Below are 18,627 nucleotides of genomic sequence, written 5' to 3' on the forward strand. Positions count from 1 at the left end.
CTACATACATACATACGACAACTCACTCAAAAATCTAGTCGCCAAACAAAAAAATATTTATATATTTTATATACATATATATATATACATATATATATATATATATACATATATATATATATATATACATATATATATATATATATATATGTATACATATATATATATATGTATGTATGTATATATATATATATATGTATATATATATATATATATATATATATATATATATATATATATATATACACATATATATATGTATATATACACACACACACATATATATACATATGTACAAAGGCAGATGTCACTCACAATAAAGGTAGAAAGCCGGTGCTTGCCCCATATAATATTGAATAAAAATGGAGATTCCTTACCAGGCAGACCAGGAGTCCAAGACCACGCAGTAAGAACCGAGACAGCACTCAGATTGATATCAAATATAGATGTATTGATTGTATGTGCCTTTTTTTCAATTAATCTATATTTGATATCAATCTGAGTGCTGTCTCGGTTCTTGCTGCGTGGTCTTGGACTCCTGGTCTGTCTGGTAAGGAATCTCCATTTTTATATATTATATATACATACATATATATATATATACACATACACACACACACACACACAGAATTCAAAGAGGGTGTACTTTCTTTTTCACGTGTGTGTGAGAGCTTTCTGGGATTCTGTGTGTTTAAAAGCAGGAGCCCTAGAATCAGTAAGGACATCAGGTACTGCAGGAAAATTGGTGAGAGGTAAACCTGACCTTGAAGCAGAAGTCTGAGTCAGTAAGGGGTACCTCAAACACTGCGGAAGAATCAGCGAGAAATAAACTTGCCTTTGGAATGGGAGTGCCAGACTCATGAAGGTTTACATAAGGTACTGTAGAGAAACCAGTGAGGGGAGAGCTAGCCTTTAATGCAAGATTCTTAAGAGTCAGTAATAAGTACCTCAGAGGCTGCTGAAAAATCAGTGATACATAAACTTTTTCTTGGAATGGGAGTCCCAGAATTCTCAATAGTTATAACAGGCACTGCAGAGCAGTCAGTGAAAGAAATCTTGTCTCTGAAATGATTGCCTAAGGCTTCGCTTATAGTGCCGGCGACAGCAACGTCGCAGCAAAACAAATGCATTGCCGCCGTCGCGAGCGCTTATAGTAAGCACGACGCAGCGATGGAATGGTCGCGATCGCTGGAAGTCATCTCTATTTGATATTCCAGCGACCGTCGCGTCGCCGGCACTATAAGCGTAACTTAAGAATCAGCAATGGTTACACTAGGTACTGCAGACGGATCAGAGAAATATACGCTCGTCTCTGAAATGGGAGTCTGGGAAACAACAATAGGTATACCAGATACTGTGGGGAATTTTATGGCAAGAACCTTAGAAACAAAGTTATCCAACATTGCATGGAACCCAGCAGTATGGGTACTGGTCTTGGAAAAATCAGAACTAGCTATATTTAATCATGTGGGGACATTGGTGAAAGGTCTGCTTGTCTCCGAAGTGGGTGTCTGAGAATAAACAGTAGGTATACCAGAGACTCTGGGAAACTTTATGGCTAGAGCCTTATAAACAGTTAAAGGGACCTCAGACATTGAAGGCGATTCAGAGAATGGGAAACTTGACTTTAAAACAGGAGTTTTTGCATTAATAATAGGTATATCAAACACTACAAGAGAGTCAGAGTGTGACGGTTCAGGGGATTCCTTCCCCTTCATGTGTCCCTGATGTCACACGCTCACCTACCCTCTCTGTCCCTTCCCCTGCCAGCCTCCCTTCCTGTACCCATTCCGTTCCCTCTCCGGCAGCCTCTGACGCCGTTCCTGCAACCACGGCGCGCGCCCCACAAGACTCGCGCGGTTCCCAAGCCCCTGCTGCTGCGTTCACCACTCTCAGCCCCCCTCGGTATCTGCTCCCATCCCCTTACCTCCGGCGGCTGTTCCCTTCGTTCCTCCATCCTCTGCGGGTGTTCCCGCGGCGCGGAGTTCCGCGTGCCTCATGACGCAGCCTGTGCGCTCTCAGATTACAGAGGGCGCGCGCACACGCTCCTCTTCTAGGGGTTTTCAGCCTCCTGACTCCTCCTCCCATGCCCTGCAAGCGATCTCCCTTACTGGTTCCCGTCTCCTCCCCTTCTCCTCCTCACCTATCCCTAATGTCTCCCACTTCACCTTCTGCTCCTCCCCTCTCTCCTATTGGTGTTCCCTCCTTTATAACCCCTGTCTGTCATTTCTATCATTGCTCTGCATAGCTTCTGTTATCCCTGTGTGTGCAGTCCTGTGCTTGGCTCTCTTCTGTGTTCCAGCTTGTGCCTGCGCCTGCTTATCTCTGGATCTCCCTCGTTTGACCTCTGCTTGTCCTGGACTACCCTGCTCTCTGTTGCCCTTGAACCCTGCTTACAAACTCTACCTCACTGACCTCTGTACCCCTGGACTTTGGCTTACGAACTTGACGACTCTGACTTCTGGATCCCTGGACTCTGGCGCACGGACATCACTATCCATACTCTGTACTCCCAAGGCGTTGCAAGTATTACTATCTTTCAACAGGCCCGGCAACGCCATACCACACTCCGGGCACGCCCTCACTGCTGTGGGTGCGTGGTAATACCCTTCCCACCTCAGTATTGGGGTCTTGCCAGGTCTGCGGGCATACAGGCGTAACACAGAGAAAGTGGAACCTGCTTTTAAATCTAAGGCCTTATAACTAGCAAAGGTTACAGCAGGTACACAAGAGAGTCAGAAAAAGGGGACCAACTTTGAACAGGATCCTTAGATTCAGTAACAGGGACATCAGACATTGAATCAGGAGTCTTAGACCCATCAAGGGTTACAGCACTTACTGCCGAGGAAACAGTGAGGGGTGTGCTTGACTTTGAAACAGGAGCAGTGGAGAATTCATCTTTTGGGTTGGAATGCAAGATTAGCTTGCTGAAGCGGAGGGGTAGGTGCCGACGAAGAATCATCCGGGGGTGCAAGAAGAGGATGGTTGGCAAGGCTTTGCAAGCTGGATGTGATGGAAGCGATTACAGTGTCCAGGGCAGAGTGCCTATTCAGGAGTTGGCCCCAGAGGGACAGCACCCTCCCTACCTCAGCGGCGTCCATGTGTGGCCTGAGCATTATGTGACGGTGCTAGTCTCCGATCAGGAAGTGGACACGCAGGGCTGAGGTAGGGATGCCAATTAACCGACCAGAGCCCAGGGACAGAGTCCTTCTTGTTAGAGTATTTGTAGTCGGTAAGCAGGAAAAGGGTCAGAACTGGTGGCAGTGGTGCAGAATCCAGGCGACAGGCAAAAGGTCAGAGCAGGCAGAAGGAAGCAAGGTCAGGGTCACGGTCCAGGGTCAGCAATAGGGATTCCAAATGAACAGGCCAGGCTCAGCAACAGGCTAGCCTCAGGAACAGGGAAGCCACATGGATAGGCTCAGAAACAGGGAAGGCTCACGAACAGGGAAGGCTCAGCAACAAGAGCCCAAGGTGGCCAGGAACACAGGGAAACATATACAATGCTCAGGCCGGGGCTGGAAGTCACTGACTGCTATTTAAGCCCTTGAACAGGTGCAACTAATAACAAAGTTCAGGCGGAGGCTTGCCAGCAACCAAGATGTCCACAGCAGCCAGGTTCCCGCTAAAGCCTGGACTGAAACCCTTACATAACCACCGTGATAACTGTCCCCTTGGAAGTCTGAAGAGGCCAGAAGATCCCCTGTGATTCAGGACTGTGATTTTGGGATCACTGGAGCCATTTAAAATAGACTGGTGCACTCAGAATTGCGAAGCTTCGATGGGAAGTGACCAGATCTTTCCGTGAGTTGCAGCTGTTCATGTTTTATCTGTGTTGGGGTACCTCGTGAATAATAAATCCTAAACTTATTAGCTCCTGGTGTCTGGCTAGTTGTAACCTGGGTCCCCTAGGGGAAAGGCTGAGGATAGTGATGGGTTGAGATTAACCCACAGGCTCTGGTGGCAATGAATTAACCTGTCTGGGCCTGGATCCGGGGCTGCAGGCAGCCTGGCCTACATCGTTACGTGACAGTACCACCTATATATTTCTTTCTACAAAATGTACTGTATTCACCCAAATATAGTACGGCTTCGCACATGATACGACCCTAAAGTTTTGAAGGTGTTCTACATGAAAAATAAAAAGGTGTTAGGCGGCGCTTATAATACGTGTACAGTTTTCGGAAGGAAAAACATAGCACTATATGCGGGCCAATATGGTACATTTTTAAACATACATACAAAGAGTTATGTGTACATAGAACTGCATCCCACCTTGAAAACAGATCTGCTTTAATACAAATTACTGTGGTCTATGAGTATATACTATCAATAGCATGTGTGTTTATTATGACATTACCTTGCTGCCTGGAACATTTCTTGTCCACTATCTGTGTCTCTGGACTGCGACCAATCACCACCGCCTCTGAATGTGGCAGTCTAATTCGAATGTGTTTCTCGTTTTTGCTCACCAACCAACATTCAGGCATTGTCGCTCTACAAGGACAGAAAGAAATAGAGATGTCAATGTAAGATTGTGTTATAAACGCAGCACGGAGGCTCTCAATGCTATAAAATGTGGAATGGCGAAATTATTCCGAAACGTTACTTACTGTGTTAAAGTAAAGATTGTTTCATTAAAAAAATAAAAAAGGTTAGGGTAAAGGAAACAATCCAAAAGAACAGAAACACGTTTCTGCTGTGCAGCCTTTTTCCGGGATAAGCCTTAAGAAATGCTGCACTGGCAGCCGAAACGTCGTTTTGTGTTCTGGCTACAATAACTATCCTTTTTTGTAAATCCGAAGTGCCCAAGTTATTCTCTTGTCTTGGAGTCTGCTACAGAAAAGTAACGAGTCTGCCCATGGACTAGAAGCACCAGTCTACAGGGCCGCTGACAGGGAGGGGTGGGGGGAAGAGCAGGTACAAGTGTTATGGGCCCTGTTGCTGCTGGAAGTTGGGCCCGGCTAGAGGTCAGATACAGGAAAGTAACGGGTCTTCCCATGGACTAGGAGCACTGGATACGGGTTTTCAGGATATCCAAGCTACAGCACTGTGCTGAAACAGGGACTGATTATCCCAGCTTCTGCACAGGTGGCTCAACCTGAAAACCTGGCCTGTTGGGGTGGCTTGAGGACTGCAGCTGAGCACTCTTGATTTATTTTATTAGGTTATCTTGATCTATTATTAGAACTTAGATTAAGATCTAATAACATTTTAGGTTTGAAATATGTGAAAATCCTAAGGCGTTCACAAACTTTTCTCGCCACTGTATGAAAAGTGCTACCCTGATGACCTGGCGGAAACCCAGTATTATTAAAAAACGGTGCCATAAGTGATTGGGAACATGCACGTTTAAACTTCATTTTGATTATAGCCCAACTTCCACAGGAGTGATAAAACACAAGACTTTATTTGACACTCATAAGTCAATTCGGTTTATTAAGCCATAAAAGCAGAGGAGCTACATTCAATGTTTCCCATAGTTTCGCACCTTGAAGTAAGTGCCACATTGTTAGGTGGTCTGATGTATGTACTTTATGTATGTCTTTATTTATATAGCGCCATTAATTTACATAGCGCTTCACAGTAGTAATATACGTGACAATCATATAAATAATACAAATAACAGATCATGGGAATAAGTGCTTTAGACATAGATGTAACATTTTGGAAAAGGAGTCCCTGCTCCAAGGAGCTTACAATCTAATTGGTAGGTAGGAAGAATGTACAGAGACAGTAGGAGGGTGTTCTGTTAAGTGCGCCTGCAGGGGGACAAGCTTTATGCACCATGTGTCTAGTAATATCTACGGTGCTACTCATATGCTTCTTTAATCAGGTGTGTCTTAAGGTGGGTCTTAAAGGTGGATAAGAGAGGGTGCTAGTCGGGTATTGAGGGGAAGGGCTTTCCAGAGGTGTGGGGCAGTCAGTGAGAAAGGTTTAAGGCAGGAGAGGGCTTTAGATACAAAGGGGGTAGAGAGAAGACAACCTTGAGCAGAACGCAAGAGTCGGAATGGTGTTTAGCGAGAAATTAGGGTTGAGATGTAAGGTAGGGGCAGAAGAGTGTAAAGCTTTAAAAGTGAGGAGAATTGAGTGCGAGATGCGGGATTTGATAGGAAGCCAGGAGAGCGATTTCAGCAGGGGAGACGCGGAGATAGATTTAGGAAAGAGTAGCGTTGAGGAGCTACTCTATAATATTTAAGTAGGGATGGAATAACGAGACCCCCTCTATCTCTGGAACTGTATAGCATGTCTCTCTCCAAACTGTAGGGCTTTTACCTCCCCATATTACTATTATGTTTTCTAATTAGGACTAGGTCTCCTTCAGGTACTGGTATTGGGAAGATTAAAAAAATAAATAAAAAAGGCATGGGAGATCATTCATTTAATTTTTCTAAATGCGCCCGATTCAGGGAATTGGATATGCCATCCTTATATCACTTCCTATATTTGCAAATTTTACCCAAGATATTTTATATATTAGGGGTTCCACTTAAAATAAAAAATGAGCTGGAGTAATTTTAGTATGAGAAGGGATATTAACACAAAGTCTCAAGATTTTGTGTCATTAACTTTAAAATCTAGAAAGGGTATCACATTGAAAAATAACCTGAAATTAATTAGGAAGGGAGATCAATAGCTTTGTAATTGTTAATAGTAGGTCTTTTGCAAGGAGAGCTAGCTTGAATTCTTCGTTGTTAATTTTGAAACCAGATATGTCCAGACTGTGCCAAATAACATTACTAAGAGGCTGCATAGAAACGGCAAATAACAATGGAGATATATGGCAACCCTGATGGGTACCATTTGGGATAGAGAATCTTTTAGAATGTTTACCATTAGCCGTGAGGGAAGCTGATATCACTTTAGTCGGCAAACTAGAGAAATTAATCTCACAATATCAGTGCATCTGAGTTTGAGGATAATTGCTTACATACGAGGACAATAATCTAATAACAGTGAGTTAGGTGAACTTGATTGCAGGGCTCATTGAAGGGGTAAATGAAATGCCTTAAATGGATATTTAAAGAACCAGCAGATGTCATAGGTGAATAACAACTGTGCTTCAATATATCCAATGGATAGGCAAGTCCCCCTAGAGCATATGTGTTCCTCTTCATTTATAAGGAACAAGCTTATATACCCGGCGTTGCCCGGGATTTCATGTTTTACATGTTTATAAATATCCGCTCCCCCCCCCTCTCTCTGTCCCCATTCCCCTCTCTCTCCCTCCCCTGTTCACATCACTCTGGTCCCCCCTTCACATGGATCTGCCCCCCCCCCCCCCCGTCACAGCTCCGATCCCACCCCCCCCCGTTCATAGGTACGGTCCCTCCCCAATCACAGCTCTGGTCCACCCTGAGTCCCATGGAGTACCCCTCATTCGGCGGGCGGGAGGGTTGCTCGGCGGCGGCTCACTTGGGGGGCGTGCAGGAGGGTTGCTCGGCGGCGGGTCACTGTGGGGGCGGACGGGAGGGACGTTACATCACCCCGCCTCGGCGATAGCCAATGAGAGCCAAGGCCCTCCCTGTAGTCAGCCAATGAGAGCCAAGCCCCGCCCCGCAGTCAGCTAATGGGAGCGCGCACAAACCCACAGACAGATTTTGCGTTATATATATATATATATATATATATATATATAATATATGTTTGCTGTTCTTATGGGCAATCTGATTGGTCCGTCGGTCTGTCACTCGGCCTCTGGCCAATCAGATTGTTCCGTGGCCCTGCCCCGCCTCCGCACACCTATCATTGGCTTGCTTGCTTAGCTGGGGGGGTGGGGAGGGGAAGGGAGAGACACACGCACAACCACCCGGCCACTCTCCTCTTCTCCTCACCCTGCGGCATGGGCCGCTGGATCCCCCCGCCATCACCCAAAGCTCACCTCCCTGCCGGCTCCCCCCCCCCATCACCCCTCCCCCCCTCACCCACAGCTCACCTCCCCTCGTGGCGCCCAAAAATGCTCACCTCCCCCACGGCTGCCCCCCCCTCCTCACCCGGAGCTCACCTCCCCTCACGGCACCCTTAACCCTGCTTGGCCTCGGGAGGTGGGGGGGAGCTGCCTGTTCGGATCGGTGTCCGTTCCACTCTCCCTCCTCCTGTCCCGTGTGTGTGTGTGTGTGACACTGTGTGTGTGTGTGTGACATGGTGTGAGTGTGACATGGTGTGTGTGTGACATGGTGTGTGTGTGTGACACTGTGTGTGTGTGTGTGTATGTGACACTGTGTGTGTGTGTGTGTGTGTGTGTATGTGACACTGTATGTGTGTGTGTGACACTGTGTGTGTGTGTGTGTGACACTGTGTGTGTGACACTGTGTGTGTGTATGTGACACTGTGTGTGTGTGACACTGTGTGTGTGCGTGTGTGTATGTGACACTGTGTGTGTGTGTGGGTGTGTGGACACTGTAGGGGGGTGGGACAGGAGCTTCGCATGGGGGGGGGAACAGAGAAAGAGAGGGGGAGCGGAGAAATAGGGGGAAGCGGAGAAACAGACAGGGGGAGTGGAGAGAGAGGAGGGAGAGGGACATTTTACTCCCGGTCAACGCCGGGTCTCTCAGCTAGAATATATATATATATATATATATATATATATATATATATATATATATATATATATATATATATATATATATATATATGTACTCACAATTGTGGTTGGTAATGTCCTATGAGGCGTGCGTCCAGCCAGGAGTAAAACGAAAGGAAATCCAGAAGCATGAAGAAACCGGAGCACAGCAGCACCAAAAAAACCCACTCTTTGATAAAGCGCTTATTTGAGAACGAAACGCGTTAGAGGTTGCTTGTTACCACCATGATGTCTGCTAAGATTAAAAGTTATTTTTTAATCATACATACTGCCTAAGCCCCAGATGTTTTGGTGCTGCTGTTGGTTTCTTCCTGCTTCTGAATTTCCTTTCTGATATCACATTACCCCAGACTGTCTTATGCCGCTCTTGTAGTGAGCGCGATGGCGATGCGACGGTTGACGTCACCCGTGAAAGTTATAATTTAACTTTTGGCGACGTCGCTGGCGACCTGGCCATTGATTGGTTCAGAGGCTGTCACATGTGGCGACAGCCTCTGAAAAATCAAATTTTAATCGACTTCCCAATTTTTGGCCGTCGCCGTTGAGTCGCGCTTACTAAAAGCGCTTGCGATGGCGTCAATGCTTTTGTTTTCAGGCGACGTCGCATCGCCAGCACTATAAGCGCAGCCTTAGGCTGCGGCCAGGGTGAATGAGAGCACACTGGGGCTCGAGTTCTGCGCTCATTTTGCTTGGGGGATTTGTGGCCATGACATCACGGAGCTGGTTCGCCCTCATTGGGTGAACCGCTCACGTGACGCGCCACCGAGCGGCAGAAACAGATGTGCTTGTCTCTGCAAGCAGCTGAGCGCCGTGCACTCACGGGCACACGCTGGACAAACATTGTAGTAATGTGCTTGATCGCACTGAGCGCGAGCGCCTGCTCAGCATCACCCTGGCTGAAGTCTTATGCTTTGGTCCCACTGCGTCCGGCGGCGCGCGCCTCCAGCCTTTCCTGCAGTCTGGAGGTCCCCGCTGGCTCCTTCCGACGTGGCTGACTGCGTGCTGTGACGCGTCAGCCGGCCGATGCTGAAAGCTCCTAGTGATTTGCAGCTCTGACGCGTCACGTGGTGCGGCAGTCAGCCAATGAGGGAAGGAGCTACCGAAGGGAGGCGGCTTGGGAGGGGAGCAGAGAAGGAGCTGCGGGGGAAAAGTGTGTGTGTGTATATGTATGTATGTGGGGTGGTGGGGGGGTGGACGGCATCACAGCCTCATCTCAGACCTGGAAAAGTTTTACCACGCCCCCCCCCCCCCCCTCCCGCTCCCGCCCCCTACAGACCGCATATTGCGGTCAAGTGCCTCTCCACGCGCCGCTTGTCTGCACTGCGGGCGCGTGGTCTGAGGCAGCGGGACCTTAGCCTTAGAGAGGAAACCCCCCCAGTCGTAGCAAAGGTGGTCCCCACTATGCTTTCCCTTTACTGTTCCTGTCCACTAAGCCAGCGCAACAAGGTTATCATCAGGAAGACTGACAACTTCAAAGACCTGGAGTTCGTCATTACCTCCGCCATGCATCTCTGCTATGGGTGTCATCTGTTTGCTGTGCAGCTAATATCACTTTACCCCAGACTCTGTTAAAGATGATACCACCCAAGTCGCTGCAAAGGCTGCAGCTGTTTGCTGATATTACAGCTGCTCTGTACAAGCTAAAACAAACCAACCTGCTTATGCACCCTATGTTTCCACTTACGCTTCCTTAGAGATTGTAAGCTCCTTTGGGCAACATAAAAGTATTACCAAAACTGAAACTTTCCTGTGTACTAAACTTAAAATTCCAGTTTTAACTATCAAAAGCCTTTTCCGCAGCAAGAGTCAATCCAACTAGGGAAGAGTTAGGGCCGTTCTATAGTGGCGGGGCGTGCTACGCCGTGCGCGCGCACGGCAGTTATAGATGGCTGAGGTTAGTCAGCCCTTCTATACAGCGCACGGCAGGGAGCCGACAGACAGCGATGAAGACGGGGAAAATCATCTTTTCGCGCTGCTACTGTGTGTGTATGTTTGTGTGTGTATATATATGTTTGTATGTATGTATGTATGTATGTATGTATTTTTTACCAATGTTTTTTTTTTAAAATAAATAATAAATTACACACACACACACACACACACACACACACACACACACACACACACACACACACACACACACACACACACACACACACACACACACACACACACACTGTACCTTCACAGCTCTCACAGTATACTTACAAAAAGCATGCGGCACGTGCACGCGCCTTCGAACAGGCGCGCGCGCGCGGCCGCACACACTATATAACAGCCCTTTCTGACTTCAGATAAGTGCTGTATGTTTACCAAGCGCCTGGTATTGCCAGATGCTTGCCTACTACCAAATCTGACTTGGCCGAGGTGTACTAACTTAGGCAAGATAGCATTAACTCTATTGGCCAACATGTTTGCGTAGATTTTAAGGTCAAATTTTTATAATATGGGCCATAGTTGCTACAGTTTATGGGATCCTATCTCTCTTTGAGAACTACTATTGTAGTGTAGGACATTTCTTTTGATGGGTAAGAATTATAGACACTTGTTAGGTGTTTAACTATAAGCTTACTATATCTTTTTTTATAGAACTATGGCTAAACACATGCGCGCTTTGACATTGCCATCATACTATGTCTCTCTTTCTACGGAGTAAGACATGTATATACTAACAGGAAAACTGAGAGCTACAAGTAATATGTTTACAGGATTTGTCAAAACCAATTCAGGCCTATTAGTCATTTGAAAACCAAGTCTGCGTCCTGGCATGCCTGGCGGTGCGTGCACCAGTAAAAGCTGTAATCTGCGGTCTAGGAGTAGCGATGGGACGCACAAGGGGATGGCCATGACGGCTAATACTTCACTCCCATTGGTTTACACTATCTGCACAACCATTGGTTGCTAGTCAGCATCGCTGCACAGAAAGACAACATCCCCTTCCAGCGGTCGCGTCATCACGCCGACTGGGGCCTGCCTCATAGAGGTCTGTCAATTTGATTTTTCCAGCGACCGCAAGCGTGACGTCATCGTCGCAGGCACTATAAGCTCAGCCTTAGGCTAAGGCCCCGCTCCCTCAGTCAGCGCGCCCGCACTGCAGACAGGCGGCGCGCTGACAGGCAATTGACCGCGATATGCGTGGTAAAACTTTGCCAGGTCTGAGATCGTGGTGCCATCCACTCCCCCATCACCACCCCCACACACAACACATACACACAACACATACATATACACTCACACATTTTTCCCCGCAGCTCCTTCCCTGCTCCCCTCCCAAGCCCCCTCCCATCCGTAGCTCCTTCCCTCCCATCCTTCCCTCATTGGCTGACAGCCGCACCACGTGACGCGTCAGAGCTGCAAATCACTAGGAGCTTGCAGCATCGGCCGGCTGACGCGTCACAGCACGCAGTCAGCCAAGTAGTAAGGAGCCAGCGGGGACCTCCACACTAGAGGAAAGGGGCTGGTGGTCCATTGCCGCGCGGGCCGTCGGACGCAGCAGGACCAAACTCTTAGTGTAACTCAGCAGGTACAACGTACTCTTATGGTATTAAAGTAACATTATCTATTGTTACAGTTTACAACTCAAACTACTGGGAATATTGGCAACAAATTCTCACAAACAGGAAAGTGTTGCAAAGATCTTACACTGCTGGGGAGGTGGGCTAAAACCTGCTATATAAATCAAAGTATGCTCAGTTTATCAAAACTCATCAAAAATGGCATTAAGAGTTGAATAATAATAAAAATGCAGTATTATCTAATATAACAGTACGGCTTCATTTAAAAAAAAAAAATTAATACGATTTTACATGTTTTGCTGCTTAAACATACTTTCCTTCTGAATCCGACTAGAAACAGTGTATACAAGCTGCCAGGAGTGCTTGTCACTTCCAAGCAGTGGCTGCTGGTTCTATTCACATTGCGATTTTATCATTACATAAACAAACTTATGCTCTAAATCAGGGGTCTCCAAACTACGGCTCCGCGAGCCACATCAGGCCCCCCACAAGATTTTATCTGGCCCGCAGCAACTTGAAATATATACTTTTTTGCTCATTATATATCATTTCCCAGTGTAAGCACAGCATCCTTTCTTTGTAAGGCCTCGGCATGGTCAGCGCCTTGCGGAGGCGGGCTCACGCTTACCAGTGAGCCCCTTGAGCCGCAATGAGAGCGGCTTTAGCAGGGTCTCGCGCACGCTTCTGCAAGCGTGCGGAAGCGTGGGTCCTAAGAAAATTTTAGTTTTAGCGCTCACAGGAGCGCAGGGCCGGTCACGTGAGCGGTTCGCCCAATGAGGGCGAACCAGCTCCGTGACGTCACTGGCCCGCCCCTCGACGGCGCGCTAACCAAGGCCAGGGAAAGCACCCGCTTTCCCTCAGCCTCAGCACGCCTCCACACGGGCTGAGTCACCATGGACTCAGCCTAATTGTCACATTTCTCTTTTGTTCTGAATCATATCATGCTGATTATCCCAAAAAGATTCAAATAAAAATGTATTCATTTATAAAACATATAAATAAATATATACAAATTATAAAAAGATTTTTATTTCTTTGGCCCGCAAAAATGTGTAGAATATACGATGTGTCCCTGGTACTGAAAAGTTTGGAGACCCCTGCTCTAAGCCTAAGGAAAACAGACGGTGACGTAATCAAGTGAGCGCAACTGCAGAGGCAATGCGACGCCACCACATCTATATGACCGTTAACAGCTCTACCGCTCCCAGCATTCGCTTGCTCGCGCCTCGTTAGGCTGCGCTGATAGTGCCGGTGACACCGTGTCAAAACAAATGCATTGAATCCGTCGCATGCGCTTATAGTAGGAGCAACGGAGTAACCTAAATCTCTGTAGTCAGTAGAATTTGATTTTTACAGCGATGTCACCATGTGACAGGCTGTAAACCAATCAGATAGCTTCTGATGCAGGGAGAGGGGGGGGGGGAGATGTGCGTGTGATGTGCAGGGAGAGGGGGGATGTGTGTGTGTGTGTGATGTGCAGGGAGAGGGGGGGATGTGTGTGTGTGTGATGTGCAGGGAGAGGGGGGATGTGTGTGTGTGTGTGTGTGATGTGCAGGGAGAGGGGGGATGTGTGTGTGTGTGTGATGTGCAGGGAGAGGGGGGATGTGTGTGTGTGTGTGATGTGCAGGGAGAGGGGGGATGTGTGTGTGTGTGATGTGCAGGGAGAGGGGGGATGTGTGTGTGTGTGATGTGCAGGGAGAGGGGGGATGTGTGTGTGTGTGTGTGATGTGCAGGGAGAGGGGAGATGTGCGCGTGTGTGTGATGTGCAGGGAGAGGGGGGATGTGTGTGTGTGATGTGCAGGGAGAGGGGGGATGTGTGTGTGTGTGTGATGTGCAGGGAGAGGGGGGATGTGTGTGTGTGTGATGTGCAGGGAGAGGGGGGATATGTGTGTGATGTGCAGGGAGAGGGGGATATGTGTGTGTGATGTGCAGGGAGAGGGGCGATATGTGTGTGTGATGTGCAGGTAGAGGGGGGATGTGTGTGTGTTATGTTCAGGTAGAGGGGGGGATGTGTGTGTGTGTTATGTGCAGGGAGAGGGGGGATGTGTGTGTGTGTGTGATGTGCAGGGAGAGGGGGGATGTGTGTGTGTGTGATGTGCAGGGAGAGGGGGGATGTGTGTGTGTGTGTGTGATGTGCAGGGAGAGGGGGGATGTGTGTGTGATGTGCAGGGAGAGGGGGGATGTGTGTGTGATGTGCAGGGAGAGGGGGGATGTGTGTGTGTGTGTGTGATGTGCAGGGAGAGGGGGTGTGTGTGTGTGTGTGTGATGTGCAGGGAGAGGGGGGGATGTGTGTGTGTGTGTGTGTGTGTGTGTGTGTGTATGATGTGCAGGAAGAGGGGGGATGTGTGTGTGTGTGATGTGCAGGGAGAGGGGGGATGTGTGTGTGTGTGTGTGATGTGCAGGGAGAGGGGGGATGTGTGTGTGTGTGATGTGCAGGGAGAGGGGGGATGTGTGTGTGATGTGCAGGGAGAGGGGGGATGTGTGTGTGTGTGTGATGTGCAGGGAGAGGGGGGATGTGTGTGTGTGTGATGTGCAGGGAGAGGGGGATGTGTGTGTGTGTGTGATGTGCAAGGAGAGGGGAGATGTGCGTGTGTGTGTGATGTGCAGGGAGAGGGGGATGTGTGTGTGTGTGATGTGCAGGGAGAGGGGAGATGTGCGTGTGTGTGTGTGATGTGCAGGGAGAGGGGGGATGTGTGTGTGTGTGATGTGCAGGGAGAGGGGGGATGTGTGTGTGTGATGTGCAGGGAGAGGGGGGATGTGTGTGTGTGATGTGCAGGGAGAGGGGGGATATGTGTGTGATGTGCAGGGAGAGGGGGATATGTGTGTGTGATGTGCAGGGAGAGGGGCGATGTGTGTGTGTGATGTGCAGGGAGAGGGGCGATGTGTGTGTGTGTGATGTGCAGGTAGAGGGGGGATGTGTGTGTGTTATGTGCAGGTAGAGGGGGGGATGTGTGTGTGTGTGTTATGTGCAGGTAGAGGGGGGGATGTGTGTGTGTGTGATGTGCAGGGAGAGGGGGATATGTGTGTGTGTGATGTGCAGGGAGAGGGGGATATGTGTGTGTGTGATGTGCAGGGAGAGGGGGGATGTGTGTGTGTGTGTGTGATGTGCAGGGAGAGGGGGGGATGTGTGTGTGTGATGTGCAGGGAGAGGGGGGATGTGTGTGTGTGTGTGTGATTTGCAGGGAGAGGGGGGATGTGTGTGTGTGTGTGATGTGCAGGGAGAGGGGGGATGTGTGTGTGTGTGTGATGTGCAGGGAGAGGGGGGATGTGTGTGTGTGTGATGTGCAGGGAGAGGGGAGATGTGCGTGTGTGTGTGATGTGCAGGGAGAGGGGGGATGTGCGTGTGTGTGTGATGTGCAGGGAGAGGGGGGATGTGTGTGTGTGTGTGTGTGTGTGTGTGTGTGTGATGTGCAGGGAGAGGGGAGATGTGCGTGTGTGATGTGCAGGGAGAGGGGGGATGTGTGTGTGTGATGTGCAGGGAGAGGGGGGATGTGTGTGTGTGATGTGCAGGGAGAGGGGGGATGTGTGTGTGTGTGTGTGTGATGTGCAGGGAGAGGGGGGATATGTGTGTGATGTGCAGGGAGAGGGGGATGTGTGTGTGATGTGCAGGGAGAGGGGCGATGTGTGTGTGTGATGTGCAGGTAGAGGGGGGATGTGTGTGTGTGATGTTCAGGTAGAGGGGGGGATGTGTGTGTGTGATGTTCAGGTAGAGGGGGGGATGTGTGTGTGATGTGCAGGGAGAGGGGGATATGTGTGTGTGTGATGTGCAGGGAGAGGGGGATATGTGTGTGTGTGATGTGCAGGGAGAGGGGGATATGTGTGTGTGTGATGTGCAGGGAGAGGGGGATATGTGTGTGTGTGATGTGCAGGGAGAGGGGGATATGTGTGTGTGTGATGTGCAGGGAGAGGGGGATATGTGTGTGTGTGATGTGCAGGGAGAGGGGGATATGTGTGTGTGTGTGATGTGCAGGGAGAGGGGGATATGTGTGTGTGTGATGTGCAGGGAGAGGGGGATATGTGTGTGATGTGCAGGGAGAGGGGGATATGTGTGTGATGTGCAGGGAGAGGGGGGATATGTGTGTGATGTGCAGAGAGAGGGGGATATGTGTGTGTGATGTGCAGGGAGAGGGGCGATGTGTGTGTGTGTGATGTGCAGGTAGAGGGGGGATGTGTGTGTGTGTTATGTTCAGGTAGAGGGGGGGGATGTGTGTGTGTGTTATGTGCAGGTAGAGGGGGGATGTGTGTGTGTTATGTGCAGGGATAGGGGGGATAGGTGTGTGTTATGTGCAGGGAGAGGGGGGATAGGGGGGATGTGTGTGTGTGTGTATTATGTGCAGCGAGAGGGGGGGATGTGTGTGATGTGCAGGGAGAGGAGGGATGTGTGTGTGATGTGCAGGGAGAGGGGGGATGTGTGTGTGATGTGCAGGGAGAGGGGGATGTGTGTGATGTGCAGGGAGAGGGGGGATGTGCAGAGAGAGGGGGGATGTGTGTGTGTGTGTGTGTGTGATGTGCAGGGAGAGGGGGGGGATGTGTGTGTATTATGTGCAGGGAGAGGGGGGATGTGTGTGTATTATGTGCAGGGAGAGGGGGGGATGTGTGTGTGTGATGTGCAGGGAGAGGGGGGGGATGTGTGTGTATTATGTGCAGGGAGAGGGGGGATGTGTGTGTATTATGTGCAGGGAGAGGGGGGGGATGTGTGTGTATTATGTGCAGGGAGAGGGGGGGGATGTGTGTGTATTATGTGCAGGGAGAGGGGGGGGATGTGTGTGTATTATGTGCAGGGAGAGGGGGGATGTATGTGTATTATGTGCAGGGAGAGGGGGGGGATGTGTGTGTATTATGTGCAGGGAGAGGGGGGGGATGTGTGTGTATTATGTGCAGGGAGAGGGGGGGATGTGTGTGTATTATGTGCAGGGAGAGGGGGGGATGTGTGTGTATTATGTGCAGGGAGAGGGGGGATGTGTGTGTGTGATGTGCAGGGAGAGGGGGGGATGTGTGTGTGTGATGTGCAGGGAGAGGGGGGATGTGTGTGTGTGATGTGCAGGGAGGGGGGGATGTGTGTGTGATGTGCAGGGAGAGGGGGGGATGTGTGTGATATGCAGGGAGAGGGGGTGTGTGTGTGATGTGCAGGGAGAGGGGGGATGTGTGTGTGATGTGCAGGGAGAGGGGGGATGTGTGTGTGATGTGCAGGGAGAGTGATGTGCAGGGAGAGGGGGGGATGTGTGTGTGATGTGCAGGGAGAGGGGGGGATGTGTGTGTGATGTGCAGGGAGAGGGGGGGATGTGTGTGTGATGTGCAGGGAGAGGGGGGGATGTGTGTGTGATGTGCAGGGAGAGGGGGGATGTGTGTGTGATGTGCAGGGAGAGGGGGGGATGTGTGTGTGATGTGCAGGGAGAGGGGGGATGTGTGTGTGATGTGCAGGGAGAGGGGGGATGTGTGTGTGATGTGCAGGGAGAGGGGGGATGTGTGTATGTGATTGTGTCTGTCAAGTATTAACATTTTAAAAATAGTAAACTCTCCCGTAACTTAAAGTAAATTCAACATAGAAACAGAAATTACAACTCCTCTCCGTTTCAGCCTTCCCCCTTGCCTGACATCACTCCGCTTGTAACCAGAGACGTCCCCAAAACTCAAATTACAACTTTCGCAATGGCTACGGAGATGGGTGACATCATCTGTAGCCAGCGCTATAAGCGCAGCCTCAGGCCGCGCTTATAGTGCCGGCGACGTGACGTCGCCCGAAAACAAATACATTGCCGCCGCGTGCGCTTATTGTGTATCGCCGTCGCTAAAACCTGAAGCCAGCAAAATTTGATTTTTCAAGGGCCCTCGCGTCACGTGACGGCCCTTGAACAAATCAAATTGGGGGAATCCCGCACCCCCGCCGAAACATAACTTTCGCCGGTGGCGACGGGTGACGTCACCTGCCGTGTCGCCGGCACTATAGGCACGGCCTAAGGCTACTCTTATAGTGACGGCGACGTCAGGCTACGGTCGCTGGAAAAATCAAATCGAGATGACTTCCAGCAATCGTGACCAAACAGTTGCTCCGTCGTGCTTACTATAAGCACACGCGCTGGCGGCAATGCATTTGTTTTGCCGCGACGTTACGTCGCTGTCACTATACGCGCAGCCTTACCTATCTGTGTCGCTTATCGACTCGATGCTCCACTGCCAGGGAGTCACCGCCAGGCTGGAAAGGGAGAGTGGGAGGAGTGAGACCGGGGGCGGCGTGTAGCAACATTGCTCTGATTGTCCACGGAACGGGTTCATTAGCATTAAAGGGGGGGCAATGTGAAGCTGATAATGTGACGTCGAGACCCAAAGTCAATCTACGTACAAATAACTGAAGTAAAACACGAGTCATTTCCTAATAGCGATACAGTACTTGGTTTCTCGCCTCAGATAAAGATGGCCGCTTCTCTCCGCGATACGCATGTACGGGTGCAATGGACCGCAAAATCTTGCGTTCTAGGTCCATTTGCGTAATTACGTCAACGAAGCTTGAAACGCAGCGTTTGGCCAATCAGA

At 49.6% G+C, this 18,627-nt stretch overlaps 1 protein-coding gene across 4 annotated transcripts in view; it reads right to left on the reverse strand.

The window, feature by feature from the left end:
* Nucleotides 1-18,588, reverse strand: part of APTX (aprataxin) — a 32,277-nt gene extending 13,689 nt beyond the window's left edge. Inside the window, exons 1-2 of one of the 4 annotated variants that reach the window (XM_075604464.1) lie at nt 18,437-18,588; nt 4,358-4,494 (exon numbers count right to left, since the gene is read on the reverse strand). In XM_075604464.1, the coding sequence (XP_075460579.1) occupies nt 4,358-4,487 (130 nt within the window). In that variant the 5' untranslated portion in view covers nt 4,488-4,494; nt 18,437-18,588. Of the gene's footprint in view, nt 1-4,357; nt 4,495-18,235 lie in introns of all 4 variants that reach the window. The other 3 variants (XM_075604455.1, XM_075604446.1, XM_075604437.1) reach the window with 3 other exon arrangements.
* Between the last annotated feature and the right edge of the window lie 39 nt (nt 18,589-18,627).

This window comes from Ascaphus truei, chromosome 1, assembly GCF_040206685.1.
Source record: "Ascaphus truei isolate aAscTru1 chromosome 1, aAscTru1.hap1, whole genome shotgun sequence".
NCBI classification, from domain to species: Eukaryota; Metazoa; Chordata; class Amphibia; order Anura; family Ascaphidae; genus Ascaphus; species Ascaphus truei.